This window comes from Lathamus discolor, chromosome 2, assembly GCF_037157495.1.
Source record: "Lathamus discolor isolate bLatDis1 chromosome 2, bLatDis1.hap1, whole genome shotgun sequence".
Lineage (NCBI taxonomy): Eukaryota > Metazoa > Chordata > Aves > Psittaciformes > Psittacidae > Lathamus > Lathamus discolor.
Window position 1 is genome coordinate 143,736,200 of NC_088885.1, and position 13,096 is coordinate 143,749,295.

Sequence of the window (13,096 nt, forward strand, 5' to 3'; positions counted from 1 at the left end):
TGCCTAAAATAATTTTCAGATAGAAAAATGAACATAGGTTTTTTACTATGCCAACTATAAATTACATATTCCTGTTGTAAATGAAATCATGTGTGCCTTCCTAATGCCTAATTATTACTGTGAATTATTATTCTTGTAATCATAGGGAGGTCAACCACCAGCTCTTTTGATTGAAGGTTACAGAAATAATTTTTCTAAATGACTAATCACACCAGGAAGTTACAGAGATATAATCAATGATATTATAACGGAACAATTTCTTATTACCTCATGCAGAGATTCAACTAAGAGATTTTCAAACTCAGTTATGAGCCATCCTTTAATCACATGTGTAACAAATTCTGTTGGCATTTAATCTTAATGAAAAGGAAGATATTTAAAACACCTAAGTAAGTACACAACCAACTCTGCACTTAGAAGGAACTATAAATTGGTGCAAATTTCTGGCTCAGTGATGACCAGAAACTGCCCTTCTTAATCTAACAGGCATCCACGAGGCATGAAAATTCCTTCTTGCTCTAGTAAGTGAAACATAAAGTACCATATGACAAATTGAAACTCTCTTAGGGATGATGTGACAAAATCTGGTTACCTTCTATTTGCAGACTTAGCATTTTCTCTTTGAATCATTCCCCATATACTAAAACCACAAGTATGCTGCATTTTTTTTATCAGATGAACATCCTATATTATGTATTATTAATATTATTAATATTATCCAAGAAAACTATAATTTTTGAGGCTTTTATATGCAATAAAAACTAAGAAGTCAAGTTATTAAGGCTAATAATGAAATCCAATGATGTCACATATTTCTAGATACAAAATGTGGAAATTCTGTATGGTAAAATGCAAATTACTTTAATATGAGAAAGAACTGGAGATAGATACACTCTCTGAAAACAGTGTATGGTACACTTTGAAAAACAAAATCTCAAAGCTGTCTAAAGCTAGAACTACAGTTAGGCACAGTATAGCTACAGAAAATAACAGTTTGTATCCTGTCACAATTTGATTTGCTATGATTAACATTTAAATCTATGTCAAAGAAATGTTTCTACATGTATTGAGAAAAAATCATCAGCTCTGATTAAAATTTCATATATGTAGCTACAAAAATTGTCATTAGAAAAAAAAACTATTCTACGATTCTAGTGGAAGATGTCCCTGACCATGTCTAGGGGCTTGAACTAGATGATTTTTAAAGACCTCTTCTGACCCAAACTATTTTACGGTTTCATGATTTACTAATGCTGTAAAGAATCTTGGAATTTTAGTGAGAAACTAGTAGAGCAGTATTGTCAGATTTGCATATCAGTTATTTTTCATCTCTTGATTTGGCATCACTGACCCAATAAAAATATGTGATACTTTTCTTCCTATCTATCTTCTGCCTTGAAGGATACCTAAATACACTGAATTACATAGGTCTGAGTAAGGTCCAAAACCCCACTGATTTCTTTAAACTATATAATGGAAACATGAGTATGATAAGAAAGAACCTCCCCCAGTATTTACTGAGAATTAAAACTGTTAATATGATTAAACCATGCTACAGTCGTTTACATACTCTAAGATAAGAAATGGGATTTACCGAAATCCCAAATTAGATTTGTTTTTTCATTTGATCACGATTTTAAAGTAAATCAAACAAATTGTGAAACAGACCATTTCTAAGCACCAGGTTGTTGAGAAAAAAGTAACTCAACTTCAGTGAGAGCTAATGTATTACAAGCATTAGATGGCATACCCCCCAGAAACAATCACCCTATCTTGAAGTCATGTGGAGCACATTTGGCCTCATAAAGATGGATGTATCATGCAATTAAGACATACCTGTGGTGTCATTAAGTCAGTAGATATTTTACTAGTTAAAAAAATACTCAACAAACTTATAATCTTTAAAAGATAAAGATGAAATGTTTCCCCATGGAAATTAATACTTTCCAGAGCTCACATAGGAAACATTTTCAAAATAAACTGGTTCTGAATGTGCAATTTCTCTTTTACATGTCACTGAGAATGAGACATATAAGTATGCCATTGAGAAAGCCTACTTCTTCCAAACTATTTTCTTGTTAGTAGTTTACACATTTTTTTTTTACTTCTACTGAGATAGTACTTCAGTTTTATATATGACTTTCCAGGTTTTAAAATGGCCTTCTGATAAAAATCAAAACACATTCAAAACAACTTCAGGACACACTCATTAATTCAAAAATATTACCTGAACAATGAGGAAGAGATCCACTCCAGTGTCCATTTAACTGACATGTGCGAGACGCCTGCCCTAACAGCGATCGTCTACCTGTGCAGGTATAATGAACAGTAGACCCGAACGTGTATTTATCTCCAGACAAGACCGCGTTAGGAGGAACGCCAGGATGGCCACAGTCGATCACTACAATGCATAATTATTGGAGATAAAAAAAGGTTATTATAACTGATAAAAACTTTGTAGTTATGATTTTCATCACTCCATACGTATACTTTGTAAAGAGACTGATATTTTTAGGGTTTGGGGGTGGGGGGCACATTATCTGATTGAAAATGCAAAATATATTACAGACCAAAAAATGTGAAAAAAATATCTGGAGATGTCAAAAAGGTATTTAATGTATAAACATTAATGTCAAATTACATTAAATCACTAGGACGATCTTTACAGCATAAACACACACACACACACACAAGCACACACTCATGCATGTACTCTTTAGAGAAAAAATACAGGAAGACAGTATCTGCCAAAGTCACTGACAGGCTAGAGAATATGCAGACCTTTGTTTCCCATTGACAGGTCCCAAATCATTGGTCATGACTTCTATTAGATCTATAAACAAAATCATTTTGCTAAATTTCACTGTGAACCTTAATGCTAATATACTAATCTGAACTAATATACTAGTCCGGATCTACCTTCTTCTAGTTTAAAACCATTTCCCCTTGTCCTGTCACTTCAGGCACTACTAAAATGTCCGTCCCAACCTTTCTTATTAGCCCTCTTTAAGTACTGAAATGTCACAATAAGGTCTCCCTGGAGCCTTCTCAGGCAAAACAACCCTAACTCTCTCAGCCTTTCTTCAGAGGAGTGGTGCTCCAGCCCTCTGTTCATTTTTGTGGCCCTCTTCTGAACCTGCTCCAACAGGGCCATGTCTTTCATGTGTCAAGAACTCCAGAGCCGGATGCAGTACTGCAGCTGTAGTCTCACAAGAGCAGACTAGAGGGGGAGAATCATCTCCCTTGACCTGCTGGTCACGCTTCTCTTGATGCAGCCCAAGACACAGTCAGCTTTCTGGGCTGTGAATGCACGGCTCATGTCCAGCTTTCCATCCATCAGTTTCCCCAAATTCTTCTCCACAGGGCTGCTCTCAATCCCTTCATCACACACCCTGTATTGATGCTGGGGGTTGCCCTGACCTCCAGCTGCAAAACCTTACACTTGGCTTTGCTGAAACTCATGAGGTTTGCATAGGCCCACTTCTCAAGCTTGTCCTCTGGATGCCATCCAGTCCCTTAGGCTGATTAACTGCATCACTCAGCCTGGTGATGTCTGCAAAGTTGCTGAGGGTACACTCAATCCCTCTATGTCATTGATGGAGATATTAAACATTACTGGTCCTGGTACAGACCTCTGAGGGACACCACCTGTCACTGATATTCATCTGCACATTGATCACTATTTGCTACCCTCTGTATGCGATCATCCAACCAATTCCTCATCCACTGAACAGTCCACCCATCAAATCCATCTTTCCAATTTAGAAGGAAGTTGTGAGTGACTGTGTCAAAGGCCTTACAGAAGTCCAGGTAGACGACGTTCATAGCTCTTCCCTTGTCCACTGATGTAGTCATTCCATCATAGAAGGCCACTAGATTGGTCCAGGCATGACTTGCTCTTTGTGAAGCCATGCTGGCTGTCTTGAATGACAGGAGGATGTGTTCCATGATTTTCACAGGCACAGAGGTGAGGCCGCCAGGTCAGTAGCTCCCAGGGTTCTCCTTTCTACCCTTTCTAAAAATGTGTGCAACTATCCCTCTGTATTGTTACCAGGGACTTGACCTGACTGCCATGACTTGGAGAGTGGACTCATGGAGAGTGAGTTAGCAACTACACCAGCCAGTTCCCTTAGGACTTTTGGATGCATCTTGCCAGGTCCCATAGACTTAGGTCTATTCAGGTTCCTCAGGTAGTCATGAACCTGATTTCTCTTACAGTGTGGGGCACTTTTCTCCTCCAAGCCCGGTCTTGCAGCCCATCCACTCAAGAGGTTTGCAAAGAGAGGTTGCTAGTGAAGACTAAGGCAAGAAAAAACCCAAACCAGTAGTTGCATACCCCAGCCTTTTCCTCATCCATGGTTACCACTTTGCCAGTTGTCTTCATCAGGGGCAGGGGTACACTTTCTTTGATCTTCCTTTTCTGGCTGACATACCCATTTAAGCCCTTATTTTTCAGCCATGCCTTGGCCTTCCTGATCCCATCCCTACATAACCAGGCAGCATTCCTGGTACAGGTACTCTCCCAGAATACCTCTCCCAGCTTCCACTGCCTTTGAAATTCCTTCTTGCCCTTTTGTTTGACCAGCAGGTCTCATCTCACCCATGCTGGTACCTTGCCATACTTTCCTGATTTCTTATGCCTGGGGATTAAGAGCTCTCGCTTTCTACAGAAAATGTCCTTAAATATCTGCCAGCTGATCTCATCCTGTTCCATCACATACCTGCACAGTACCATTTTATAGGTGTGTAAATTTAATTTTATATTAAGCTTTGATTCAGATTTAAAGAACAAAGAAAAAAAAAAGAAAATAATATTATTAATCTTCAGAGTATGTAAAACATCAGGTCAAATGTTATTTTTTCAGTATTATGGACAACTACCCATCAATCTCTATCCCCTCCAAACCTCCCTTTCCTAATAAATAAAAAAATAAATAAATACAAAAGATACGCAAATAATTTTTTTTTTGCCAATGTGCCATTTCAATGGCTACTTCTTTTCCCTTGAAACCCCTAACCCTTAAAACCTCAAACCAAAATACACAGTTCATACCAATAATGGATGAGGTATATAACATTCTGGAAAAATTATTACGAGGAACGTAAGGGCAATGAAGAGAGACTACAGGGCCCTGGGACGGCTGGTTAAAGGGTCTGGAGCGCAAGTGGTGTTTGCCTCCATACCTGTTGCAAGCGAGGGTGAAGGGATATATAAGAAGACTCTGCAGGTTAATGTATGGCTACGTGACTGGTGCCAAAGGCAGGGGTTTGGGTTTTTCAGTCACGGGCTGCTGTATGGGACACCTGGTTTGCTGGTGACAGGCGGGATACACCAGTCCCAGAGAAAAAAAAGGGTTTTGGGGCAGGAGTTAGCAGGGCTTATTGACAGGGCTTTAAACTAGTTATGAAGGGGGGAGGGGATTTAACTGGGCCTGTTGGGGACAAGCCCAAGAGGAACATGCTAGGGATTGAAGGATGGCGGGCTAAGGAGGACTATCAATCTCTTGTTTCACTTGTGGGAAAGGATAGCTTTTTAGACCCTGTCCCGCAGGGGAAAAAGGGTACTAGGACTGGCTCCCTGAAATGCCTGTACACCAATGCACGCAGCATGGGGAATAAACAGGAGGAGTTAGAAGTCTGTGTGCGGGCTAAAGGTTATGATCTAGTGGCGATTACAGAGACATGGTGGGACAGTTCACATGACTGGAATGTGGTCATGGATGGCTATGTCCTTTTTAGGAAAGATAGGTCAGCGAAGCGAGGTGGTGGAGTTGCTCTTTACGTGAGAGAGCAACTAGAATGTATTGAGTTCTGTCCGGGGTCAGATGAGGAGCAAGTGGAATGTCTGTGGGTACGAATCAAGGGGCTGACTGGCACGGGTGATACAGTTGTGGGGGTCTATTACAGACCTCCTGATCAGGACGAAGGATTTGATGAGGCTTTCTACAGGCAACTGGAAGTAGCCTCGCGACTACATGCCTTAGTCGTCGTGGGGGACTTTAATTACCCCGATATTTGCTGGAAGACTCACACAGCCAGTCATTCACAGTCTAGGAGGTTCCTCGAGTGCATTGATGATAATTTCTTAATGCAAATGGTGGACGTACCAACTAGGGGAGCAGCGCTGCTAGATTTAGTACTCGCCAACAAGGAGGGTTTGGTCGAAGTGGTGACGGTCAATGGCAGCCTTGGCTGCAGTGACCATGAGATGGTGGAGTTTAGGATCCTGTGTGGGAGGAATAGAATACCTAGCAAAGCCACAGTTCTGGATTTCCGAAGGGCCAACTTTGGCCTCTTCAGTCAACTGCTAAGGGAAGTCTCATGGGAAAGTGTACTAGGCGGTAAAGGGGCTCAAGATAGTTGGTTAGCATTCAAGGACCGCTTCTTCCAAGCTCAGGATCGGAGCGTCCCAATGAGTAGGAAGTCAAGTAAGGGATCTAGGAGACCGGCGTGGTTAAACAAGGAGCTGCTGGGCAAACTCAAGTGGAAAAGGAGAATCTATGGATTATGGAAGGAGGGGCTGGCCGCTTGGGAGGAATATAGGACAGTTGTTAGAGGATGTAGGGAGGCAATTAGGACAGCTAAGGCCTCCTTGGAACTCAATCTTGCTAGTCGGGTTAAAGACAATAGAAAGGGCTTCTTCAAATACATAGCAAATAAAACTAACACAAGAGGCAATATAGGCCCACTGCTGAACGAAGTGGGTACCCTGGAGACAGAGGATATAAAGAAGGCAGAGGTGCTGAATGCCTTCTTTGCCTCTGTCTTTACTCCTGCAGACTCTCCCCGAGGGCCCCGGATTTCTATAGCCCCAGAAGGAGTCAGGACAAAGGAGGAGTTTGCTTTGGTAGATGAGGATTGGGTTAGGGATCAGCTATGCAAACTGGACATCTGTAAATCGATGGGTCCGGATGGAATGCACCCACGGGTGCTGAGGGAGCTGGCGGAGGTCATTGCTAGGCCACTTTCCATCATCTTTGGTAAGTCGTGGGAAACGGGCGAGGTGCCTGAGGATTGGCGGATGGCAAAGGTCACACCAATCTATAAGAAGGGCAAGAAGGAGGACCCGGGTAATTATAGACCAGTCAGCCTTACCTCCATCCCTGGAAAGATGATGGAACAACTTATTCTTGACTCCATCACTAGGCATATTAAGGATGAGGGGGTCATTAAGAACAGCCAACATGGTTTTATGAGGGGGAAGTCATGTATGACCAACCTTATAGCCTTCTATGAGGAAGTGACTAGGTGGAGGGATGATGGTAGAGCGGTAGATGTAGTTTTTCTTGATTTCAGTAAGGCATTTGATACTGTCTCCCACAGCATTCTCATAGATAAGCTAAAGAAGTGTGGGCTTGATGATCAAGTAGTGAGGTGGATCGAGAACTGGTTGAAAGGAAGAAGGCAGAGAGTTGTGGTCAATGGCGCAGAATCTAGCTGGAGGTCTGTGACTAGTGGAGTTCCCCAGGGGTCGGTGCTGGGACCGGTGCTGTTTAATATTTTCATCAATGACCTGGATGAGGGAACTGAGTGCACCCTCAGCAAGTTTGCTGATGACACAAAACTGGGAGGAGTGGCTGACACACCAGAGGACTGTGCTGCCATTCAGCGAGACCTGGACAGGCTGGAGAGTTGGGCGGGGAGAAACTTGATGAAATTTAACAAGGGCAAGTGTAGAGTCTTGCATCTGGGGAAGAACAACCCCATGTACCAGTACAGGTTGGGGGGTGACCTGCTGGAAAGTAGTGAAGGGGAAAGGGACCTGGGGGTCCTGGTGGATAGGAGGATGACCATGAGCCAGCAATGTGCTCTTGCGGCCAAGAAGGCAAATGGCATCTTAGGGTGCATTAGAAAGGGAGTGGTTAGTAGGTCAAGAGAGGTTCTCCTCCCCCTCTACTCAGCCTTGGTGAGGCCGCATCTGGAATATTGCGTCCAGTTCTGGGCCCCTCTGTTCAAGAAGGACAGGGAATTGCTTGAAGGAGTCCAGCGCAGAGCCACAAAGATGATTAAGGGAGTGGAACATCTCCCTTATGAGGAGAGGCTGAGGGAGCTGGGTCTCTTTAGCTTGCAAAAGAGGAGACTGAGGGGTGACCTCATCAATGTTTACAAATATGTAAAGGGTAGGTGTCAGGATGATGGAGCTAGGCTTTTTTCAGTGATATCCAGTGATAGGACAAGGGGCAATGGGTGTAAACTGGAACATAGGAAGTTCCACGTTAACATCAGGAAGAACTTCTTTACTGTAAGAGTGACAGAGCACTGGAACAGGCTGCCCAGGGGGGTTGTGGAGTCTCCTACACTGGAGATATTCAAGGCCCGCCTGGACAAGTTCCTGTGTGATGTACTGTAGGTTACCCTGCTCTTGCAGGGGGGTTGGACTAGATGATCTTTTTAGGTCCCTTCCAACCCTTGGGATTCTGTGATTCTGTGGATTCTGATTCTGTGAAAAACAGAAAGAAGTGTAAATTCCCATCTGCTTCTGATCAACTATGATGACATACCAGTAAAATTACAGCATTATTAGTTTAAAGCCTGTTTAAATTTACAAATGTTCAATTATATGAAATGTTATACCCTAATTCTTGGGTATTGAATTAAAAAGTAGACTTGAGGGGTTCTTAATCTATATAGTTGTCAGCAATATTTATCATTCTATCTGACAGCTATGAATGTCTGTATATGTCATATTGTGAGGGAGGAAATGTCAGAACAAGGTGCTGCAATAGATTTATCAAGTGGATGGCACACACACTAGCAAAAAACTAGCCTGTATTGTTTGGAGATTTCAGGCTTGGAAGGTGTGGATTGTGTGCATTCACATCTCAACAGCTTAAGAATAACAAATCAGAGTGTGTCTATCAGAACTAAATCCAGAATACTTTGCGATACAAACCCCCCTGATATGGGCACTGGAATTCTTTGACATATGTTGTCCAAACATGTCTTCGTTTTTAGTACTTTTTAAATCTATTTCACTGGCCACATGTAATCAAATAGTGTATATCCTTGGAAGTCTTTAATTAAAAGACAGAGTTGAAATGGCATTGTGATCCCGGCCAATGCTGAATTCTGCTTCCTATAGGATTTACAGAAACTAGCACTCTAACTACAACACATTTCAAAGGAATCGAGCCCCTTTACAAGCGAACAACTTCTTTTCTCTTGTTACCATGTCTCTTCTCCATTACTCTAGTGATATTTAAAAAAAAGGTCTGCTCTTTGGAACCAGTTAGAGACAGACTGAAATCCAGCTACATCAAAAATAATCCAACTTTGGTCAAAGGATAACATCTAGCAAGTTTTCCACTTCTTTTCCATTGCTCTTATAGTGGAAAAATGTGCAGACTACTAAATGACTGTGCTGCATATGTCCAAAAGAGAAACAATTTGAAATACACTCCAGAAGCTGAAAGGTTCTTATAAAAAAAAAAAAAAAAATAGTCAACAGATGCATCAGAATCAGTTTTAATAAGTTTTATGATTATTAAATATCCTGGATAGTGCCTATGTCAGAATTCATTGACCCTTCTATATAAATGACAAAAACAAAGCTAAGGATACCTTTTCAAAAGTACACATAGCACTCTTACTCCCAAAGGTCAGGTTAAAAGAAGAGTAAAGTCTATATTATCAAATTACTTGTGACAATTTTGAAAGAAGACTAAGAAATAAAAATACAAAAGTATAAAGAAATCTCTGTACCTTTAGTTTTAGGTTTTCTTTCTCTTTGGGGACAGGTTACTATTAAGTAACATTTATCTTTCTGAAACTGTAATGTTACCTTAAAACTTAATGTGAAACCATTAAACCAATTTTTATAAGCTTAACTGTGACTTGCAAGCAAGCTATTTATCATATCAAAGAATAGGACAACCTCCAGAACTATTGCTATTAATAGCAATAACAAAGTTTCAGGGGGGGAGGGTATTTATTTGTTTATTTATTTATTTAAAGAGAGAGAGGAAAAACAGAACTGGAGAATCTTCAGTTAAGAACTAATATTGCAAATATCGGTCCATGAATCCTAAATAAGGAACCCTTTGCCTGTTTTCCCCTTTAATCTCTAGAAAATAAAGATTTCAGCCTTTCTCAGAGAAAAAAATTGATGTTAAAGCAGAACTTTTTTCATAGACTTATAGAAAACTGGGTAAGCCAGCTGTCCCCGACAATTAAAAACATATGAAACATTTATGGCTGTATCTACATCACAGTTGCAAAGTTGTCCATGAAAAGCCAGAACAAAAACCTCCTGCTCTTGCTGATGCCTTTGCCTTAGTGTATCATATGACTATGACGTTCAGGTACATAATTCACAGATGTTTGTTTCATTTCCCGAAATTTCTCTAAGAATATAACTGCACTACTTCAGCTGCTACTAAGACCTTCCATCATTACGGCATAGACACAAACGTATATGATTATTCTAGTTGCTCTCATGAGACTGATGGAAATGTTATGTAAATTAATACCTAGTCTAGCCCACATTCTTTATAGAAACATACACATTATCTACTTACTAATGCATTCAGGCAGAGGTTTGTCCCAGTGGCCATTTGGTTGACAAATTAAAACTGAAGAGCCAAACAAAAAATATCCAGGATTACAGTCATAAAATACCACTGTCCCATATGTGAAATTTCCATGTTCAATTTTACTTTCTCTTATAGAATTTGCAGGAATTCCAGGATCAGAACAATTGACCACTAAAAAGAAAAAGAGCACAGTCTTGAGAGTCATACAATCTACTAAAATGGCCTTTAAATGGTCTCTTATTATTTCTAGAGAAACTTTCAATATGTTGCTACTCTGGTTTTATATTTAATGATACTGAATTAGGAAGATAATATGAAACCAGGAGATGCTAAACTCAGAGCAAATGAAAGGAAATGTTTCTTCACAGAATGCGATGATGCTGTAAAAGTATTAGCCACGAACAGTGACTGGACATACCACCATATTCAATTTATACTCTTTTATAAACTACTGCCCACAGCCAGAAGGCTAGACATGTATCTGGTCTAACCCAAACAGCCATGCAAATATACTTGTGTTCCTATACTAACATTCTGATAATGAAGCACCTTTGAGGCAGGTGCTTTCAGCTAAAAGGCACATGGTCAGTTAGGTAAGACTGTGGTGCTCCTACCAGAACAGGCAAATATCCTAGCAAATGGTTATGTGCTTTTTTTAAAAAAGGGTCTACTTTGATGGTTAAGAATACTGATGTACTTTTTTGAGTCTACAATTTAAGACTCATATGTTTGAAAAAATCAGTATAAATTTTTATTTGACTGATTGGTTGGGTTTTGTTTGTTTTTTTCCTTTTTTGATACATACAGCTAGTGAGGGGTCTATAATACTTATTTTGGGGGTCATGAAGATTTTTTTAGAAGTTTCCATGCAATAGACTCCTCTGGCCAACTAAACACATCATCACCTACTCAAACAACTACTTACTCTAGAAAACTACAGTGCATGTAAAAAATACTATCCCTATATCCTTATAATCAGTTTCATGTTTATATGCATAGATGTGTATGTACCTGTAAGCAAATATATATATTTCTGTATGTGCATGAATGTTTGTACATAAAAGTATCAGAATATGCTGAAAATCTTTGTAATCCAAAAAGAAATAAAGCTATTCGTCAGAAACAATTTAAAATCCTTTTTCCTACCTACATCACTCAATAGAGTTATTTTACAGCTCACCTATTTCTCTCTAGTCATTACTCTAAATGTTGGAGTCTGCTTGTGTAGGACTCCTAGGAGATCTCAATTATTGGTACCACAAGACTAGAATAGATACATTTTGCAAGGATAGAAATAACTTTCTAGGAACTGGACTGAAAATGAGGTTTACTGGGTACCCTTAATACATAGTATGTGTTTAGTATGGCAAATTAAAAAAAAAAAAAAAAACAACTTCTCATCAAAAAAGGTCCTTGGAAGTTTAAGTTCTGTAAACTACTTGGCAATATCATTTAAGGCAAAGTGATCAAAGGAAAGTGGAGAACACCTACTGGAAGGAAAATACAGTAAATAAAATTACTATAAATACACAACGTGACCTAGGCTGTGTACAGGTAAAAGTCCATAGAAACTGCTGGGAAGATGCTGAGAAACAATCAGCACAATTTCTGCATTTGTGCAATCAGGTTACAAGAAAAAAGTACATTTTTCTAAATTAGAACAATTAAAATATTTAAAAAGCACATAACAACACACTTTAAATGGATAATGGTGTTAAAAACTTTCTAGAAGTACTTATGAAAACTCAAACAGAAATAATTTCACATATTTTTATTTTCAGTGGAATAAATTTAAATATAATATCCGGAAGTGTTGATAACCATCCTTAATGGATTATGTTAATTAATTAGAATAAAAAATTTTAAATTTAAGATAAGCAGGCAGCTCACTGGAAATGAAAAAGAAAAAAACATGTTTTCTTATACAACTATTAGAACTATGTTGGCTAAAAATGCAGGGAACATTATTCTGGGACGTAAACTCTTCATTATCACTGTATAATTTTGCTTAAGGGACTTGTAGAAAACAATTCAAAAAAATGAATACCAATGAAAGAAACATAAGGAAGTTTCTCTGCAACACTTATCCTAGCAATGTGAATGTAGAACAAACCTAACTAAAAATAATAGAATCATGAAACATCTCTAATAATTTGATGCCTGTTAGTAAGGGAGGTTTCATTTTTTTCTTGATAGAGTCCCTTTGCCTTCAGTTTATTTTTCACCTTAATTTTCCAACTAAGTTTGAAATCTGTAAATGCACTCTTACCTTTGCATATTGGAGGTGGGTGGCTCCACTGCCTATTAGCCTGACACTGTGCTTTCATTGGTCCTTGCATAACATATCCAGTATTACATGAGAATGTCACAAAGTCATTGAAGTTGAAACCATTTCCACTTGTTCTTCCATAAATAGGACTACCAGGGTGACCACAGCTAACAGCTAGCATAGCACAAAACAAACAAAAAAAAAAAAAACAGTGCATGTTGCTATCACTTTTCATGCTTTAAGATATAATAGATAATCATTATAATCACTAGATAATACTATTTTAAAGTTTAAT

At 39.3% G+C, this 13,096-nt stretch overlaps 1 protein-coding gene across 3 annotated transcripts in view; it reads right to left on the bottom strand.

Annotated features, from left to right (window-relative positions):
- The window catches only part of CSMD3 (CUB and Sushi multiple domains 3), a 614,489-nt gene that overhangs the window by 46,297 nt on the left and 555,096 nt on the right, over positions 1-13,096 (bottom strand). For all 3 annotated transcript variants that reach the window (XM_065668828.1, XM_065668827.1, XM_065668826.1), the window contains 3 exons: positions 12,802-12,975; positions 10,518-10,703; positions 2,228-2,401 (listed from right to left, as the gene is read on the bottom strand). In XM_065668828.1, coding sequence (XP_065524900.1) covers positions 2,228-2,401; positions 10,518-10,703; positions 12,802-12,975 — 534 coding nt within the window. The remainder of the gene's footprint in view (positions 1-2,227; positions 2,402-10,517; positions 10,704-12,801; positions 12,976-13,096) is intronic.